This window comes from Dendrobium catenatum, unplaced genomic scaffold (genome assembly GCF_001605985.2).
Source record: "Dendrobium catenatum unplaced genomic scaffold, ASM160598v2 fragScaff_scaffold_1608, whole genome shotgun sequence".
NCBI classification, from domain to species: domain Eukaryota; kingdom Viridiplantae; phylum Streptophyta; class Magnoliopsida; order Asparagales; family Orchidaceae; genus Dendrobium; species Dendrobium catenatum.
The window spans coordinates 2572639-2594849 of NW_021320070.1; the positions used below are offsets into that span (position 1 = coordinate 2572639).

The 22211-nt window shown below is 32.8% G+C and overlaps 1 protein-coding gene across 1 annotated transcript; it reads right to left on the reverse strand.

Moving 5' to 3' along the window:
* Nucleotides 1-15840: 15840 nt before the first annotated feature.
* On the reverse strand, nucleotides 15841-20252 carry LOC110114506 (protein trichome birefringence-like 19). The gene is made up of 2 exons (XM_020847420.2): nucleotides 19149-20252; nucleotides 15841-16815 (listed from the first exon to the last, which is right to left on the reverse strand). The coding sequence occupies exons 1-2, from the start codon at nucleotides 19908-19910 to the stop codon at nucleotides 16060-16062; spliced, it is 1518 nt and encodes a 505-aa protein (XP_020703079.1). The 5' UTR covers nucleotides 19911-20252; the 3' UTR covers nucleotides 15841-16059.
* Between the last annotated feature and the right edge of the window lie 1959 nt (nucleotides 20253-22211).

Below are 22211 nucleotides of genomic sequence, written 5' to 3' on the forward strand. Positions count from 1 at the left end.
GCCTAAGCTCACAACCAACAGATCAAGGTGAGTTGTGTAAGTAAAGTAATGTAAATGTAGTGTTAACTATTCTAGTTCATTTTTTTGAGGTAAACCAAATTAACTCGTCTAGTTTTGAGAGAAAATACTTTACACTGCAAACAAGCTTGCTTGATCGCCATTGGGCACCTTCACCTGCCTCTTGCCACCACCACCGGCCACTATCACTTTCTGCCGACCACCATCACTACTAGCCGCCGCCACCCATCCGTCGGCCACCATCAAAACCACCACTCGCCGGAGGCGACCACCCTCTGTCGACGACTTCCACCACCTTCTTCCGCCGCTTCTACCTGTTGATCCCCACTATCTTTAAACTTTACACTACATTCATTTTACTTCAAATCAAACAAAAAATCATTTATTTGAATTTGCTTTACACTGATCCAAAAAAACTCTGAAATATTCATTTTATATTATATTATTTTTATATAAAAAAATATTGTAAAAAGATATTATTTTTATATAAAAAAATATTATAATCTTTTTACACTCCATTACTTTTTTTTTTTTTTCAGCTAACCAAACTACCCCATAGTGAAGAAAGGATGGGGGGTTTAAATTAGGATAAATAAAATAAAAAGCCTAACCACTAACCTTGTAAATTTGAAGTTTGAGAATAAAGAATAGTGCCCTCACCAAGGATAATCATTATGGGAAGAAGAAATATTTTTAAAAATGAGGATGATGAAAACTAGAAAATACCATTTAACTATAAGGAGAAAAAGAAAAAAAAATCAAGCTTTATCATAAAATTAACTTCCATTCAAATTTAATATAAATATTGATGGGTTGGATACTAGAAAATTGGACCTCATTATAATCACTTAAATTTAAAAGGATATGATGAGGTTTTTAAAGGATAAGTTTTAGGCTTGCCCAAGTTACAATGCCATGTTTAAGTCTCCTATATTTAAGCTTTTTAGTTACTTTCATGGTGGGAGATGTTAAGAGTGTTTTGGTTAATAAGGATAAGTTTGAAACCACTGATTCATAGGTTTCTTGTTTGAATGTCTTATGACAGGTCTATATTTTTTTAAAAAAATTCATTTATTTGTTCCAACATAGTGATGTAACATTTAGGGTCTTTTATTTTACTTTTTGATTGTAGCTCTTTGGAGCATTAGAGGAGCCTTTTAAGGATTCTGTAACCGATTTTTTGGTAATTAACGCGTAGGCCCCATAAGTGGGTTTTAACTAAAAAAAAAAATTATTGATGTAACATTTTCATCCCATATTTTTGTTCAATGCATTTTGTTAGTGTTATAAATAACTTCTAGAACATTTTTAGCCTCTTTTCATATTGCCAATGACTAAGCAATATGCCAAAAGATTTTTCATAGCATTTGAGCTTAGTGAACTCTATATTCTCCTAAATTTTTTGTATGGACAAGTTGGGGAAAATGTAAAAGTTATATTGTCCTATGCTCAACTCATCAAAAATAATATAACGAATATTACATAATGACAAGGAGTATTAAGAATATCCATAATTACTAGGTACTTAACTACACTTTGAGATGATAATAAGATTCCTTTCTAATAAGAATTGATCATCTTTTTTTTATCATAAAAATCACGAACCATATCTTACATATAAACAACTAGGCCTTGAGATATAGTCAACCCTGACTCTCATAGGTCAATAGGCAGAAATGACCTTCTGGCCAAAAAAGTAACTCAGTATAGCTTGGAAGCCAACTTCTACATTAACAATTATATGCTTCAAAAGCTAAGATGAATCATAGTTTATGAGTTATATAGACATACCATGGGAGAACTTCAAAATGCATTGCAAGAGAGATGAAAGTTTTAAAATACTCCCTTCACCTTTTTCTTGCAAGGTCTCCATCATATCTCATTGACAAAACATTATTTTAACACAACTTTGCTAGAGTTGGGTGGAAGTATTGCAAAAGAGGGTGGATAGTTTAATATATATAGAGGAGGATATTTGAATACACCTTTGCATTAGGGATGTGGAACTAAAGTTCTCCCAATGTCTCATGTCCAACATAGCTAGGTGGATCATTTAAGATGATTTTAAACTAGGTATGAGTCTACTTGAAGCAGATCAAAATTGAGTGAAAACATGCATACTAACATATTAACATTTGACCATAAAGTAGTTAATGTGCTACCACTAATTTAACAGAGCTATACTAAGTGGTTTATAATTCTCCATAAAATTATTTACATTAGAAACCATCTTGTCCACCTTTTTATATATAAAAAAAAATTGTTAATTGGTTAACGGAGATGTCTAAATTAAGAATTGACTAGTCAACCTATTAGTAATGATCCACTAACTTTGTCTCTTTATAATGACATGATTTGTCTGCTACATACTTTCATGAATTTAAATCTTAACTAAATTGATCATAACTTTTTTAGATAAGTTTTAAGTTGGCTAATATTTGACTATATACACTTGAGTATATTTCTAGTTGATTTTATTATATTTAGAGATAATTATTATTTGTCCGAGTATATTTATTAATTCCTTAGAATTAGAGTTGTAGTTAAATGATCTGTAATATAATCTCAGACCTTCCCTAACTATCATCTCTCCCAGAGGCCTCGATGTGGACCCCTTTTTCAAACAGTCGCTCGAGTTAAGCTCAAATATATCCTCATCATACATACTTCGAAAAATCTATTGGTTGATAATGATATTGAGTAAAACTAAGAATTATGCATTCATTGATTTTGTTGATTTTTTTAATCTTAATGTAATCATTTTTTTTTCCATTCCTCATCCTCACATAAATTTTTTTATCAGAAATATATATAGATGATATGATTCTTGATTCTCATATGATGTGCTTTCTTTTCATATGATAATGATGTTGTTATGTACTCCATGGTTTTTTCTTATTAAAAGGAAATGTCAATCGATAAACATAATGATAGTAATTATGAATTTAAAAGTACTCTAAATAGTGTTAGGATATTGTTTACACTCATAAATGATATGATTTGTGAGTGCCATTTGAGATGACTAATGTCATCACATATCAAAAGGATCATCATAACAAACTATCAGTGGAGTTTTACTATGTTGGGATCGTGTTTTTTTTTTCTTTGATTTCTTTTGAGATTGTTTTTTAGTGCTTTTTAAAACAATATGTTTTATAAAAAAATTTAGTTCAAAGATTTTTTGTATTAAAAAGTTGTTTTAATAAACAATAAGATAATTGACCCAAATGAAACCTTTAGCTCATACATGACTTTTTTTTTTTCGGCATAAAAATTCTGATGTTTCTTATGAATGATGCACTCATTTCTCTTATATGTATGCGTGTTGAACTTTCGTACAAAATTAGGATGCTAAACTCTACATCTATTTACTGCCTCAAATATTCAGGAGTGGTCATGAGGATCTGACTTCTTTCCTCTCAAAATAAAAACCCTACTGTTTGTTTCTTTGTTCAGGGAACTTCATGTACTTAAAATAAAATAAAATAAAATAAAAAACTTAAAGAGTATAACTAGAGCTGGCTTAGCAGGATTTTAAAATTTAAACGAGATTTTAAAGTATTTGAATTTAATAAATAACTAATAATAAATATTAATAATTATTCGAACCGGCTCATGAGCTCACGAGCAGAGCCTCATCAAGCTTGAACTTGAGCTCGATAAGCTCGACTTGTGAGCCCATAAACGAGTAGAGCTCGAGCCAATTCGGCTCACTTACACCCTTATTTTTGACAATCGAAGTAGTTGATGTAGGTATTTTTACAAAAGTGTGTACTGTAACTTTTTTTAATATATGTCATATAGAATTTTATGATTTGCATTTTTGTATTGAAAATGTAATATATATATATTGAGAATATAATAGTGTGAGAGACCTATTATTTTAGAAAACGATAGGAATGTTTTACTCGGAATTGATATAACATAGACCAAAAAAATTAAATTAAATAAATAATTATATCCAAATTTATATGCTATATTAAACCAGGGAATAAGAAAAATCTATAGTCAGATTCTTAAAATAACTTTTTAGTATAAAAATTAAATATAAAATTATTTTAAAAAGGATTAAAAAAGCAGTCCCAAAATAAGCCAAATGCAGGCTGGTGCTGCCTTTTTTGACTGGCGCTTGTGTTATTTGCTAGTAAAGTTTGGACTTTCTTCATTTTGGCGCATTAGCTGTTGTTAGTAGTTAGTTTTTGATAAATTATTTTTTTTTTTAATTTATGGAACTGTTTTTATTTACTTTTTCTAATTAACAAATGCTAGATATATTATTTGTTTTGTTTGTCACTGAAAGCTATCACCTAACCATTGTTATCTTACATTTGTTGGTCGATCTTCGTCATTTTATTGTTATCATCTTATCCCTATCGTCAACTGCTATCAACCTATCATCATTTTCTGATTATCATCGTCTGACTATTCTAATGATATTTTTTGTTAAAAAAAAAATAAAAAATAAAAAACTAAAAATTTACTGAAAACAGAATTCAAATAGCTGATCTTATAATTTTCTAATTCACATATTTGAATCAAAATTCATATCTGATTGGATCAAATTTTTTATGATTTTTCAAATATTAATTAATATCAGGATAAAAATTTAAAATAAATAAGTTACATGACAAAACGGGGAACCCAATCGATCAAAAATTTTCATTGTTAAAAATTTATTTATTTATTTATTTACTCATTTATCAAATTTGAGTCAATTTTGAAATAACCACAATTGTATAATCTTATGCAAATTTGTTTATCAAAATTTTTATTGAGTTGGATGGATTTATAATATATATAGCTTTAACTAATCCAAATTAATTATATTTGATATGCTCATGATCTAGATAATTAGTCTTAATACTAGATATAATGGTTTTTTAGATTCAAATAAATTTGATCTAATTTATAGGGTACAATAAATTTATTTGATGAATTCAAATATCTTTATTAACAAAATATTTTAGTATCTAGATCTAGCTATTATTTGATATTTTTAAAGTGCCTAAGATTAAAGCAAATTAATACAATAATATAGCATAAATAATTAAGAATCATTAAATGAACATTTTAAAGAATTGTAAGCTCAAAAATATTGACCAAGTATTTCAATTGATGCTGTAGGAACCGAGATAGATAGCTTGATTTTGATTCAATTGATGCTGATGAAAGTTCGTTTAAGTTAGTAATTAACATGTTTTTAACATTTTTTTTAGCTTTGAGGCTATATGAATTGTACTTGAATATAGTGTCTAATTAGTTTCTTGATGTTCAAGTAAAAATTTCTTGAGGAGTGGTTTCATTCTTAGAAACGGAATTTATTTTTTTAATGAAAACTCAAGAGGAGCCTATGTGTTAATTTAAAATAAAGATTATAAGTCTTTAAAGAACCTTCAGCTCTCTAAAAATATTAACATTTAAATAAAACATATGAGATGATGGTTCTATCTATTACAATAAAAAGCAAAGAAAATAAAATAGAAAAATCAATCAAACCAAGTGAAAAAAGGCTAAAAAAATAAACAGCAAGCAAATCCTCAGTCCTTGACCGAAAGCCAAACAAACATCAGCCACCAAACATGCAAAAAAGCCTCCAAAGACAACCTGCAAAAGGAAAAGAAGACGAGCAACCCAAGAACCAGCAAACCCACAGCCCAACAACAACCAATATAAACAACACAACAGCAAAGAACCACAAAAAAAAAAAAAAAAACACCCTCACAACAACCAAAAAAAAAACCCCAACAAAAAAAAACCAAAAAAAAAAAAAAAAAACACCCTCACAACAACCATAGTAGGAGAGAGGAACCAACACTAACCAAAACAACAATCAGCATCGCCTAACAAAAACCAACATGGAAGAAGGGTCATAACAACCACATGCCAAAATACCCAAAACGGCCCAGCTACCAGACAAAGCAATACCAAACAGTAGGGCAACATCAACAAAGGAAAATCACCAACAACAGACATAAAAACCAATAAAACAAAACATTACTTCTTAGATTTTTTCCCACGCCTTTTTTCACCACCACGAGAAAAAAAAAATTATCAATGATACGCCCAACAGACAAACTATACATCTCATTAGACTCATCGATGTGACTACCCAAATCTTCTCCAACACCCCTACTAGCAGAAGAATTATACCCATCAAGCCAATCAGAAATGATCAACACAAGTGTTTGTCGAATTTAATGCCAATTGAGCAAACAAAGCTTTATGAGAAATAAGAGTAATATGAACATCAATAAAAGACACGTTTTGATCATCAGCATTATTAGGCAACCCAATAGTATCAGTCTAAGAAGAATCACAAGAAAGAGGAACCAAACCACTCTTAGAAACATAATGTGAAACGAGTACATACCTGAAAAGGTTGGAGTAGCCCAATTGACAAATAAGATTAGAGAGAGTCGTGTTAGATACTTGGACGTCACATAAAACGTCAGCTTTCCAATGACCAGGTTAAGAGAGTAGATGTATTAGATTTTGCCTATGTTAAAAAGTAAGATGTAGACCTAAAAGACTTGGTTAGAAAATATCAAAAAATGATATTTTTTATTAGATTTAAATAAAAATATTTACACTTAACATAACATAAATGAGAAAAATGATGCTTCCACATAGTTGGAGAAGGCATTATATTGTTTTTTCAAAAAAATTATATTTTCTACGATAGTTTTATAATCACCTATATAAAAAACTATAACAATCCCACCCCTCAAGCACATTTGGCACTAGCTCAAGTGCTCAACCACCTTAAGATGAAACATACTTAGATTCTATAATTTCTTTCTAGGTGTTTTGACATCATTGTTTCACCTATATTTTGTATGTGATCACACATTTAGTAATTTTAATATTTTCTTTACATTGCCTTTAATGCTTTTATTAGCTGGACCCAAAAATCAAATGTGAAAATGTCACAATATGAAATAGGATGGTGAAGTAAGCAAATCCTTGAACTGGCCTCAAATGTTTCATATCTTGAGTATGACCACTTGCTCAGCACAAGCACTTGTGATTGTCCTATGACCGCTTGCCATTTTTTATTTTTTTTTTAAACGGAGTATATATTCGCTGTCACTCTCAAACAGACTCTTGGCAGCATAACTAATCCTCGGTTAACCTAGAAGAGACACCCGCTTCAGAAACCTCATGATCCATACTTGATTGGGCCCCACTTAAGAGACGCTGCCGCTCGAGGGGAATCGAACACGGGTTAGGGGGTTCCCAACTGCACTCGCCCACCAAACAAGCTAAATAACGGTGGGCGACCACTTGCCAATTTAAAACAGGATACCATCCAATCTCCAATTGATTGGGACAAATATTCACTATTTTAAGAAAAAAAATTTAAGGAAGATGCATCAAGTTAAATTCATGACAAGCTTTTGGAAAAAAAATATGCACTATGGACCACTTTATATGATATGCCCACCTCAACTTTGGAGGTCATTTTCCAAATGAAATAAAATAAAAGAAATGCCATATAGACTTTATGTCATACAAGACTTACATTAGCCTATATTGTATTATATTAGATCATTGGGCATTGGCTAAGTGATATGGGTGGCGCTATAATGGGGCACTAGGGGCTCCACCTCCATTGACTCCGTCGAAAGACTCATGTAACATTATTTTTAATATATATATATATATATTCTTTTTTTCATATAGTTAACTATGAGTACAATTTGATGTAAAAAATTATTTCAACATGGAAATTTTCACTCTTACATCAACTAATGATTTAATATTGTGATTATTGTTGGGGATGAGAGTAAAGTATCGCAGAGAAACAAGCAAGATAGTAAAAGCAGTGGAAAAATTAATGACACTGCGATTTAACGCGAAAGAAAACAAATAGGGAAAAATTCATGGTGCGACACCACACTAAGAAATCCACTATAAAAATTGTGAGAAATAAGTATAGATCTCTCTTCTCTCTTTCTCTCTCATTTCCTCTCTTCTCATATACACCGTTCATAATGTCTACAAAAACTCAAAATTTAAAAGAAAGCCTTGTAAAATAATCCCAAGGGACGCAACCCTTAAAAAAAAAACGAGAACGAAAACCGCCCTATCTGTCTCATAGCATTGTGATGCCAATTTGGGGTGCTGCGGCGCTCAAGCATCTATCTTGCATCACAGCAACGTTGTATTTATATCGTTATGGCGCTCTGTTCTTTGTAGTTAAGTGCTAGCGCGCTCTGGAACACAGTGCCGTGGTGAAATTTTTTTTTTGAATGTAAAGCAGCCAAACCGATCGAAGCAGGGAGTAAACCCTCCACATCCCTAGCATACACGACAAACTTTGAAATCCGAGATAATAGAATAACCAAATTGAATAACACAATTAGATTCCACACAGAACAATTATATTATTCTTATTTATATTCTCTTGCTACTATAAATGTAATCAACTTTAATAATGATATTTTAATTTTAGATTAGTTAATAAATGTTGTATATGAGACATGACATACGCAGGTGTACTCGCCCAACACAATTTATCAAACCAAGTCAAAAGTTTTGCTTTGGCTTTTTTGCATATTTAACCGATCAAACTGATATCTCCACACCAGTTTATAAGTAGTTGAATTAATTCATTGTAAGTCAAATTTTTTATAGAAAAGAGCCAAAACTATAATATTATATATATACTTTTACCTAATATAAAGCGCGAGACCCCTTTTTTGGAGAAGTTATTATGTCCGGTCAAAAATCGAACGGTCTGAATGTATACCGAGCAATACCGAGTGCAAAATAACGAGTTTTTGGTGATGTGGCGCGTGGTTATTGGCCTCTGAACGCGTTCGATTGACCGGACGCAATAATTGCTCCCTTTTTGTGTGTTGTAGTTGCATGTGATATAAGAATTGAATATTTATTTTTGATAATTTATTTTTCTTTTAATACCGCGAGTGATACATAAATTGATTTTTCAAAATCATTTTGATTCATGATCACTGCACCAAAAATTTAAATTATCGTGGAAATTATAAGTCGGGCATTCTAGCCGATTTTTTGAAGATTTTTTGACGGATTTCTCATAAAATATTTTCAACGAATTTCTAAGATTTTCGGTAGAATTTAAAATTTTTTGGAAAATATTTATAAATTAAGTAAATAGTTTTAATAGTAATTGTTACAATAAATTAATTAGTTTAAATTAAATAATTAATTAGGTTGCATTTGACTATAATATTTGACTTATTACTGATTAATTTTTTACATTATTCGTGTTATGTGAAAATCATACGGTAATATTGTGTTGAGTCCTCAATATTGCTTTAGTAATTAGTCATTGAACTGAGCAGCCCACCTGATCAACGGTCCTTGTAATATTACCATGCCTCTTTGCCTACCATCAAATTATGTGTCTTTAATCAGCTTCATTTATATATTTCTTGTATTACGTCATTCCACACCTTACACCTTATATTTTTTGTATTACGTTATTACACGTCACTTTTTTGCTTGGTATCGGTGTTGGATACCGCTGGGTAGCGGATGTCATGACGTGTTCTGATTGACCTCTGGACCATCCAATGTCTGCACAAAATAATTCATCGTCTTTTTTATTTTGAGAAAAAGAACATATCTTATTTAACTCATAGTCACTATTAGTAGAATCTATTTTAATTTAATTAGGCTCTCCTTACTCAAATTACCTTTGAAGTTAACACAATCTCTCTATTTGCTCTACTTATAGCATGTAATCAATTCCATGAGAGAGAGAGAGGTAGTATTTCTATTTTAAGAAATAATGAAGGCACTTTTTCTAAATATACAAAAACAAAATTCCGACCACATAGATATATTTAGGCTTTGTTTGGGATGGCTTTCTTTATACTTCTTAAAACAGCTTTTTAGTACAAACATTTTTATTTTTATACTAGAAAGCTGCTTTAAGAAGCAGAAAGAAAACCGTCCCAAACAAAGCCTTAGACTTCATTTGGGACGGCTTTTTTATTGCTTCTTAAAGCAACTTTCTAACACAATAATAATTTTTTTGTGCTAGAAATCTGCTTTAAGAAGCAGTTAAAAAGCCGTCCCAAATAAAACCTTAGTTATCATACCGACTTTAGGCTCACACGATATGGTCTATCGACAGACTCAATCAAATTGATCAAATTAATGATGACAAATCAAACTATTGAACACTAATTAACTATAACAAAGTTCTCTTCTTTTGCTCTCACACTAATTAACAAAAGTATAAAAGCCAATAAATCTTGTTGTCTTATTTTCCTTTTCTTTATCAATGAATAGTAAATAATCAGATGCCATTTGCCACATGACTCAGGCAAAGAAGCATAATATTATACTGGAAAGTTGGGAATAAATTTATAGGGATAGCTTTCTGCCTTTTGTTTTCTTAATTGTGAAGGTATTGTGGCATCCTTTGGGTGGGGCACTAATTTTCTCTTAACTTTTTGTTGACGAATGGGAGATGACAAATTGGGTGGGAAGGGCAAATGTTTTGAGGCTTATGGGGAGTATAAGGCTCTATTTGGGAAGGCTACTGTTTTTTATAAAATTAATTGTAAAGTTATTAGGGGGAATAATTTAATTATTTTGGTTATAAAAAATATTTTTTTTTTTAGAATATTCTGATTATATTTGGGTCTTAGTATAATATAAAATATTCATATATTGCACTCATCAAGTTTATTCAAGGATTTTGAGGTTTATCTTAACTAGAATTTTGACAAAGATAATAATTTTTATTTCAAAAATCATTTTATGTGATTTTATAACATTTTCTAATAATCGAAGAGATTTTTCAATCATTTATATAATAATATAATTGGGAGAAAAAAAAAGAATGCTCCTGTTTGATAACTTTCATAATGGGTCAATAAATTAGTCCAAATTTAGAGGCCAATTATATCAACATAAGTTTAATTGCAAGCAAATTTAGAGTCCAATCTCTTTTGATAATATTGTTCTAGCCTTTGAAATTTTGAATGAATTTGATACTCTTACAAACAGGAAGTTTCTCTATGTTAAACTCGACATTAGAAAGGCTTTTGATACAGTTTCTCAAGAATTCATTATATCTTGATTACTTGCTAAAGGTTTTCTGATCAAATTCATCAACTGGCTGAAGGGTTGGATCATATTCCTTTCTCTATTTGCATTAATGGTGTTTTTGAAGGATATTTCATTTCTTTCTCTGGGCTGTGGCAAGGCTGCCCTCTCTCTTTGTTGTTGTTCTCCATTATGAAGAATGCTTTTTCTTGTGCTCTGTATGCTAGTAGCTTTATCGGAGTTCCCTGAGGTCTGTCAAATAGTAATCATTTGCTTTATATTGATGATGTTTTGGTTTTTGGTTTGGCCTTGGTGCAAAATACCTTATGTCCTAATGAAACTCTCACATCCTTTGCAACTTCCTCTGGGTTTTTTATTAACAGTGCTAAATGCTCTATCCTATTCTCCCACAACACCCCTGTAGCTAATGACATTACTTACATTCTCGGTTTCTCTCAATCCGACCTTATTCTGAAATACCTAGGCCTTCCTATATCAAATAAAAAACTTAAGATTGCTCACTTCCTTCCACTACTGAGTAGGATTTCTACTCTACTTGCTGGTTGAAAAGTTAAGTTTTTGTCTTTTGTAGGTCGGATTCAAATTCTGAGATTCACTATTGCAAACAACCTTGCTTACTAGATTATAGGGGCTATTATATCCAAAGCTTGTTGCAAGACCTTAGACAAGCTTTGTTCTAGGTTTCAATTTCATGGCTCCACATCTGATAAGAAAATGTACTTAATTGATTGAAGCAAAACTTACCTCCCTAAGTGTTTTGATGGTTTGGGGATTCCTGACATTTCTTCCTTTATCATGGTTATGGTTGTTCTTTCATTTTGAGGCTGCTCTCCAATGACACTTTGGCGTCTTACTGGCTTCAGTTTAAATATATCTCACCTTGAAAACAATCGCCTTGTAAGTCTTCCAAAATTTGAAGATTCATTTGTATTATTGCTAGCCATATTAGTGATAAAATTAAGCTTTATCACTACTGAGAATTGCAAATTGTCTGTGTACTGGACTCTTGGTGCGATGGTTTGGCTGTTGCTGATTTTATACAGCCGCCTCCTTCCCCCCACTTCTTCATGCATTAATTTATTGTTCAAGGGGACTAGGTCATCCCAGATTATTTCCCTTTACCAGTTAAACATAAAATTTCCTCCATCCCCATTCTAGAACATCCCTCTTCTACTATTGATTATATTGAGAAGATACCCCTAATTTTAAGATCTTATTGATGCATTATTTTGCTGATTTGCAGCCTGTCTTTTGGCACAAATTCATTTGGCATAAATGTTCAACTCTCAAATTCTCTTCTTTCACTTGGATCACAATTCGTGATGGCCATAAGACTGCAGATACTTTAGCTAAAAGGAATATTCAAGTTCTCAAAACTTTCTTGCTTTGCTCCTATGAAGATGAGAGCATTCAATGTTTACTGTTTCAATGTGATTTTTCTTTCATGGTTGTTTCTCTCGTTCTTCCGATTATGGAGAATTTTCTTTTTAAACCGACTTTGCTGCAACTTTTTGAATTTATAGATAATTTACAGCACTTTAGCTCTTCACAGAAGAATTTCTATTATTTTGTCATTTGTTGCTCTATGTATTTTCTCTGGAGAGAATGCAATGACAGGCGCTTTGCTGGGATCGAGTCTGCTTCTCACATCAATAATAGTAAAATTTTGAATTGTTACAAAGTTTTCAACTTATCTTTAAGTGCTTGATTTGGGATCCTATGGATTTGGATTGAAACAATATTGATGTTGTTGAACTTGGCCCATTGGATCATCCTGTTGACTTATAAGTTTATTGAAATCAGAGTTTGAATGATCTTAAGTTTTATTCCAAAATTTTTTACTTAAAATATTACATCAAAATCTGCATTTGATCTAGTGAATTTTCCAATAATATATAATTTGTCATATTAATGCGTGGGAAAAGAGAATAGAAGATAATGGGTGGGGAAAGCTACAGAGAGAGAGTGGAAAGTGAGGAGAGAATGAAACATGTATGTTCTTTAAAAGAGCAGTACATATCTGAAGTATTTTCTGGAATATTTACCCATACAAGTGCCATTAACATTATTTTCAAACCCAAATATGCAGCAGATACTTTCAGGCTCAAAAATAAAGATTATTTTTGCCAATTATTCAATTTTCATACTTGTAATTCTTGTTGACAGATTAATCATGTCACCTTCAACTGTTTCAGTATCTGGCAGGACCTTGCCTGAGACTCCTTTCATTGGATCAAACACTAACTCAGCTTTAGTAGATATGTTCTTCATTCAGCTGGGCATGAATTGCTGAACTGTCGAGCTCCATAGATGTACACAGGATCGACAGTTGGATTTAGGGTCGTGGGTGCAGAGAACAGTGGAAGCTAAAGTGGGATTATATTTTATTCTTGGGTTTATCTATGAGGTTTTGGCTTTGTGTTCAGTGAGAAACAAAAAGATGCAAGGAACAGACTATTGGGAAGATATGGGCCAAGTATGAAGAAAGAGATGTTATTTTTTGCTCTAGCTACTCTCTTCCTTTCTCTATTGTAGGAGTTCATATGAGAACTATTTCTTACTATGACCAAAATCTTCCTGACTTGCTGGAATCATAAATAACAACATTTCTTCCTATTTGTAGCAACCAAAGAATTTCTATCGCATGCACACAAAAAAAAATCCTCTTCTCAAATGACAATCCTAACTCAGGTCAAAATCAGCCATAATTTTCAGGGGGGCAAGCTTATTAGTAAAAGTATAGAATTTGGCACGATTCTTTATTCATATCCTTGATCGTTATATGCTTCGCAAATATATTAGGGGTCTAGGGGGCAGCGCCTTTTGACGGAATTCGACCTGTTCCTCTCATCTCATTGTTGCTTTTTGTTGCTAGATACTATTCAAGTGATGTTTGCATAGATTTATATAAAGAATATGATGCAGTGCATCTTATACTACGAATTATCTTACGGCACAATTTATCTTACTGTTATTTCTGTTTTCTAGTTATTCTCCACTACCTTAGTTATCTTTTTTAGGTGTTTTTTCTGCAAGAGGTAATTCGGTCTCTTGATAAAGTTTAGTCATATATATGTTATTTTGGGCTGAGGAGATTATATGATAGAATGATTGTTTTCTTGAAGGTTTATTATTGTTCTAATTTACCTGCATCACCTCCTTCTAGCGACCCCCTTCATCAGAATAGTTCAAATGTTAATGATCAACTGCTATTGAAGTTTTTGTAGCCTCACTTATAAATTTTTGTGATAACCTTCATTTAAGATTTCATCCTAATCTCCAATTAGGACTTTGTGGCAGCCACCAATATTAAAAAAGCAAGTCCAAATCTTATCTAAGATGATTGACCAAATTAGACTTCCCAATCACAGAAGTATTTGAACAGATATATAATGGACAATCTATAATCAGGCTCTAAATCCTGATTACAAGCTCCCTCTAATATATCAGTTCAAAACACACCTTATGATTTGCAAGCTTGTTCTTTACCCACTTCAGAGTAGTTCCACTTTGGAAAGGAACAGCAAGGGCACCTGTACCAGAACCAATATGGATTACAGTAGATAAAGCCATCTCCTTTCCCAGTGGTGGGCCTCGTGAAAGCTATAGCCATGAGCAATGAGTTATTGAAAGACTTCTACAGAGAGAGACTGGTCCGATTAACGTGTATTACAACTCGGTACTGTTAAAAAATTTAGACTAAGTTGTCTTATTTTCTTTTCCTTATCCCTGTATTTGGCTGCTTAGTTTCTTTAAAACCCCATTAGGATGCGTTCATTTAAGTCTCTGAACATAGTTTCAAATAAGGCTCCTTTTGACAATAATTGCTGTTGCTGTGCCATACTATAAGTACGTTATTATGCGAATATAATATACATTTGATGACTGTGATGTATGAAAGTTCACATGTTGAACAGTACTTATGTTCTACATGTTTCCTATTTAAGACGTTGAACATGTAACAGCAACTTCCTTACTACAGTCCATATTGTGTTGTTTACCATCGTTATCAAATACTGAATTGTATAGTACTTAATAAGTACTTGATTTCAAAGAATGCACTAAGATGAATTTTGAAAAACTTGTTCCACCCACCGGACACAGTTGGGAATTCTACATTCTGGGTTCGAATCTCCTCTATTACGGCCTCACCTCTTCAGTGGAGCAAAACAAATACGGGTCCAATGCCGGTGAGTGGCCTTGCAAAATTCTGCTGAGGGATTAGTTACGCCGTCAAGCGCTTCCTTTGAAGTAACTGTGGGTAGATACCCCGTTCCAAAAAAAATAGTACCACTTTTCTTAGGAAACTCATTGAATTGTGATGTCTTGCATGCTTAAAATTGGAATAAAAGGCGCACTTCAGGCTGGCAATTTCCAGGAGTAAAACATATACACTTATAATTTGGTAAAGCTATTTGTTGTAGCTTTGAAACGCTTATATTTGTTTCTCAGTAAAAAATGTATATTACTCTTCTTATTTCCAAAGGAATACTCTATTTCTATCACACAAGTATAGTAGGGAGAAATTTTACAACTTTTGACTAACGATTTATAGCAAAACAACAATATTGAGAGACTTGCTAGCTGTGCCTGCCATAGAGTATAGAGATTTAGAGAGCAACATTTGCTGAAAAAAAGGTAAGATCAATACTTTGCAGGTGTTAAGAAAATGAGATAATAACGGCTATGAGTAATTAAAAATCTCTTACATTGATACAGAATTATAAGTAGCACTTGCTTTGAAAGAAATAATGACTATTTGGAACAACATTCATGAAATTTTATTGAGAAGAATTCTGAATAAAGATATCCTTAAACACAGATATAACAGAGAAATTAAAAACCTGAAAAAAAAAAACTTCAAATCCTATTTTATACATCATTCAATGTCAAAGAATGGCAATTGTAAAATTGAATAAAAAAATTAAAAAGAATCATGAAAAATTGCTTATCTTCCTTCTCTTGCCCCCAATCTTCTCAGATACTCAACACCTGAAACAACAAATCATTCCACATATCCACCGGCCCTGGAAGACACCAATGCACACAGTCATTATACAAAACCCTCTTCTCATGCGGCCAATGGCCATACCTGCTCGGATGCCCATCCGGCCTCAACACCATGGCCTGCGTTGTATCCAACAACCTGAACTCCAATCCCTTCTCATTACCCTCCCACTTCGCCTTCCAAAACTCCTTCAACTGATCCTTATACAACTCCAAATCCATCCCTTTAAGCTTCGCCTGCCTCCGCCCAAACGGCTTCGTTCTCTTGCAATCCCCGCCTTTGTTCCACTCCCCTCTCTCAAAGTGCGACGGCGAAACCGTGCGCACAATGGTCACCCCTTTAAAGCTCTTTTTGTTGTCAACAATGGCGTCGAGAGCAGTGCGGAAGGCTCTTCGGTGAGCTTTGTATAAGCTCATGAAAGGTACGTTCTTGACGAGGCAATAGTGGCAGCCGATGAGCTTTTGCTTGGCGAAAAAATGGGCGGGTCGGTTGTACCAGTTGCCGGTATTGAGGACGATGAGGTCAAATTGGGCCAAGTAAGGTTGCCAAAATGGGTCGGGCTCGTCAAGGTAGAGGCTCCACATGTCGTAGTTCTTAACTGTCTTTGTCTCCTGGGCTCTTATAAGGAAGGGGGACCAGAAAGCCCAGATGGTGAAATTGTAATTTTTGTAGAACATTTGTGTCACGTTTTCTGCTGCAGGCCATATTTCTTCTGGATACTCAACCTAAAGATATAAAAAATTTATATGAGAAGATTTTATTTATAAAATATATAAAGCTGAGTTTCAAAATTCTTAGATTTATATCAAGATTAACGCGTTCTATAATGTATATGATATCTTGAACTGCACTAATCTCAGAATAAACTCAAAAGCATGAACCGTTCAAATTTTACTGATAATACAAAGATTGGAAACAATTTCACGTGCAACAACAAGATATAAAAAATTTATATGAGAAGATTTTATTTATAAAATATATAAAGCTGAGTTTCAAAATTCTTAGATTTATATCAAGATTAACGCGTTCTATAATGTATATGATATCTTGAACTGCACTAATCTCAGAATAAACTCAAAAGCATGAACCGTTCAAATTTTACTCATAATACAATGATTGGAAACAATTTCAAGTGCAACAACAACAATAACATTAAAAAATTTTCCCACACTGTGGGGTTGACTATGTGAATCATTTTTCTTCATTGTGTTTTATTATGAGACAACAATAACATTAAAAATTTTTCCCACACTGTGGGGATGATTATGTGCATCATTTTTTTTCATTGTATTTTATTATGAGTCAAATTTTCATTTAAATCTAATAAAAAATTTCATTTCTAATGTTTTCTAGCCAAATCTTTTCAAGCATACCTTCAACTTTTTAATATAGATCAGATCAAATATAACTACTCTTCTAAATAGGACATCGGTAGGCTGAGTTCAAGCGCTCACCATGTCCAAAAAATAAAAAAATCAAGAACTTGGAAGCCTATCTTGATACATTTTGTATTATAATATTCTAATTTATTGAATGTGGCTAAATAGTAAAATTTAATTAGTTAAAAATCAAAACTAAGAGGTATAAGTAAATATTAACTAAAATAAAAAAAAAATGAGAAAAAAGTTAGAAAAAGGGCAAAATATATTACCCACTTAAAAGGCTTATATTTAATAATACTGGTTATAGGTTATGGCTAAAGTGTTTGATATTGTTCAAACGTTGCTTTCCTCACTAGCGTATGCTTCAAGCATGCCTCTGATATTTTATAACTAGCTAGTTGATTGTCCATTTCATTTGGTTCTACTTTATATGGAAAACAGCCAGACTTGAACAAAACTTTGCTAGTGGAAGAAAAATATTTAATCAATAGGGGCATCTACAGAAGATAATATGAAGCTTTCTTCTACTGTCATAATAGCCAATATCACATCAATACACATCATCTTTGTTCGTTGTATATATCCATATCTTTATGTATTTGTTGTGTTCAATTGAATATTGCCATCTAAAATGCTTTGTAGCTGGACTTCTCAGGTTCTTGTCATTGAATAAAATTCTTTTTTCATTAATGAAATCCATTTGTTTTTTTCTTATAAAAAGATGATATTATATGTGTGCATTATTTATTCTATTTTGTTAGATGTATTAGTTTTCTCTCTCTGAAAATAAAATTGGATATCTTAGCGTCTGTTTGTCCGGACAATTTTCTCATTGTTTTGTTTTTCAGATAACAAAATTTAGAAATTCGTTCGGTTACTGTTTTCTCATAATTTTTTAAAATTTTTTGTAATGGAAAGCTGTTTTTTGCAACTAAAGTAACTATGACATCGTTTGGGACGGCTTTCTTACTGCTTATTAAATCAAATTTTTAGTTAAGAAAACTAATTTTTATATTAAAATTTGTTTTAAGAAGCAGCAAGAAAATTGTCTCAAATGAAGCCTAAGTTAATTTACCTGCAACAACTTCACAATCAGCTTTATAAAATACTATAGTCGTCCCAAATAGATACTTAGTTTAGTTAATCTCTCATATATGTAGTTTTAGTTACAATAGCAAATTTATTATAGCTCAACAAAGTCAATGAGAAGGTCTTGTGCCTATCTTTATTCATTAACGAGAGAAATTGGAACAAAATATTTAATAATCATTACATTATATTTTAAAATAAAAACAATATATAATCAATCAAAATATTATATTAATTTTGAATAAATCCAATCATAACACCCAATTAATCAAATTAAATAATCCACGTCAACAACTCTAAGTAATAAAATAACCATTAAAGAAATATATGCGTTTGCTCACGATTATATGACCCTCATTATCTATGCTTGCCAATTGCCATTTCAAGCGTGAACAAATAGAAAATTGCTCTTATAAAATAGAAAGCAACGGCTTCGTTTGGGACGATTTTTTTACTATTTTCTAAAGCGAAATTCTAGTACAAAATTTTTTATTTTTTACTAAAATTTTATTTTAAAAACAATAAAAAAGCCGTCCAAACGAAGCCTTAGTTCCTTAGAAAAAACAAATGCGTTAAAATTAGCTTACTCTAGAGAGAAGGCACATCAAGGACTGCATTTGGTTTCTAGCCAAGGAGTCTCCAATGAAAGCCAGGTTCTTCCCCCTCATGAAGTCTAGGAACTCCGCTGGTTCTAAGAGGGGCAACTCGCACCCATCTGGCTTCCATCTCCACTTTAAGAAATCCAAATTCGGCCTTCCATATTTCATGCAGTTTTGATGTTCTTGTATCGTCCAGCATGTTGAGTTTGTGTAGTATGGTGCGTTTGGGTCTGCAACCCATTCTCCTTTTGAGAGATCACATCCTTTTACATATCTCTTTCTTTTGGCTGTTGATTGATTGTAAGTGGAAGATGAAGTTTTCTGTAATTTGGGAGGAGAAGGAACTGGTTTTGCAGAAGATGTTAACAATGGAGGAGGTGGATTGATTGTCAATGAATTTGAATAAGAAGAAGAGGAAGAAGGGTTTAGTATAGGAGGTGGAGGAGGAGGAGATGGATTGGATTTAGGATCATAGGAAGAAGAAGAAGAAGAGGAAGAAGAAGATGATGAGGAAGAAGAGGAAGAGGAGAAAAAGGTGGAAGAAGAAGAAATAGAGAAGGTGGAGGAAGAAGTAATCTTTAAGAAAGGGGGATGAGGATAGGTATAATAATGTGTAGAAACATTTGTATAGAGAGTGAAGGTGACATTGAGGAAGAGGACGATGAGAGCTGTGAGAAGAAAAACCTTCAGAGCAGCGAAGAAATTGAAGATTGGCCTCCCATAGGAGATCTCGATGCCTCGAGTCTTCATGAAATCCTTCTTTGGAAGAAGGAATTATGTTTGCAAAAAGAGAGGGGAAGATGGAGAAAGAGAGGTGGAGAGAATTTGATGGGAGACTTTTCAGGCCGCCTCATATGATAGACCAAAAATATAAGAAAAAGTGGTTTATGCTGTGCTTATCCTTGTTTTAATTTTAAGCCTAAATCCGGTGGTTGAATTATTGTTTATTTTTGCCTTTCTATTGCTCAATAGCTTGCCACGTGGAATATCCAAAATGTAAAGCATAATTAGTTAATTAATGAAGAATTTTTACTATGAGGCCCTCTGTAATTAATAAATTGTTATAATTAATGGTTGCATTTATGTTCGAGTTTATTATTTGATTCTTTTTATAAATTCTTTGTGTTGTTATAGAAGATTATTATAAAATCCTGATATATATTGTGATAATTTGTTTAGACCATTTGCGTCAAGTAGTCTTCTTAAGGCCGAATTTCTTGGGCGGGTCGATTTCTGGAACCCGAACCCGACCCGTTTTGAAATCGGGTCGGGTTCAACCCGGATTTTCCAGGTCGGGTTTTCGTGTCGTGTCAAATATTGACACCCCTAACAACAAGTTTATAATCACATTTAGAAAAAATTATAGCAGTCCCAAGCGGATCTGAGTCTCATTAATATTTCTCTGTTTAGACAATTTCAATTAAAAACTTGTTTCTAATTATTTTTGACAAATGTTCATCATAAACGTTGGTCAACCACCTAGAGGGGGCGACTAGGCATATATCTTTTTTTTTTTTTAAGAAAAAGAGAATTTAATAAATAAAAAAACTGAGGTTACAACAGTAGAAGAGAAGGAAAAAATAAATAAGAGGAAAAATACAATCAAAAAGGCGGGCTCAGTAATCGACCAAGGCTTCCAGCAACCTTGAAGCCACGCACGGACCATCCAGTAAGGTGGGAGCAGCGACCAACTACCAACAGACCCGAAAAAAACCACACCAAAGGTTGCCACCAGCAAGACGACAGTGACGCGAGCCCCGACCACATCATATCCCTTAATCCAACGCATCAACAAATCGAGCAGCAAACACGCACATAAAACCATAAAGAGAACAGGAAAAAAACAACAGAGCCCAAGCATATTAACATCTACGTCGGCCTCTTCCACGAAATCTTCCCCGAGATGCAACAGATAAAGCCGGTCTAGCATGAACCAGAGTGAGAACGTTACCAGGGTAAGAACCCCCACAAAAATCCGAAGAGGTCAAGCCACATTCAGAAAATTCGAATTCATAATCACAATCCGACGAAACATTCAACCAATTCAGATGATAATTAAGTCATTTGTCTAATTACTTCTTAATTAACTTTTTTTATTGATAATTAAGTCATTTGTCTATAAATTATTCAAATGAATGCAATTAAATTTTGCTTGATTATCTTTAGATTGATCAATCGTGCTTAATTAAGAGTTCAATTATTGAAGGGACATTTTGGTAGGACGGCTTAATTATGTTTCTGAATATATTAAAAAATCTTCGAAGATTGAATGATGATATGTCTTGTCTCTATTCTTAATCAATTGTTTAATTACTCAGGCTGAGTTGAATAATAGTGAGTCAGATGTTTATGAATAATTAAGCCATCAATTATATTGAGTTGAATATCTTAAATATTGATTATGGTGTTGGGGGCGGAAGTAAGCCATGTAGCCAACACAAAACAAGAAATATAAAACAACGGAAATAAGAGGGCACCAGGATTTAATGTGGAAAAATTCAAAACCCACTATGAAAATTGGGAGGTATTCTTACAGATCCCTCTTCTCTTTTGCTCTTTCCTTCCTTCTCTTGATTCATATACTATTCTCATACACAAAATAAAAGAGAAAGTTAAGTAAATAATACCAAGGGATGCTACCCTTAAGAAAAAAAAAATGGCTAGTCTACCTCGAAGTATTGCAGTGTTCAAACATTCGTCATATGTCCATCTAACAGCGCTGCAGCGTCGAAATTAGAGCACTGTGGCGCCAAATTTAGAGCGTCGTGGTGTTAAGCTCTCTATCGCTTCTCCCAACAAACTTTGCAGCACCGGCCGAGTGCTCGAGAACACAATGCTGTGGCACTTAGGAACACAACGTCGGGGTGCTTGGGTATACAACGCATGGACATTGTATGACACGCACCCCCCAGCGAGCACAACAAATTGAACTGAGGTTCTAGATAACAGTATAACTTGATTGATCTACACAATTAGATTCCACACAGACTAACCTATGATAGTCACAATATGTATGTTATTCTTTAATATAATTAAATGATTAGACAATCA

Coding starts and splice junctions, on each gene's coding strand:
- LOC110114506 (XM_020847420.2), bottom strand. CDS start 19,910: ATGAAGACTCGAGGCATCGAGATCTCCTATGGGAGGCCAATCTTCAAT. Junction 16,816..19,148: donor TGATGTGCCTTCTCTCTAGA/GTAAGCTAATTT, acceptor TTATATCTTTAG/GTTGAGTATCCAGAAGAAAT.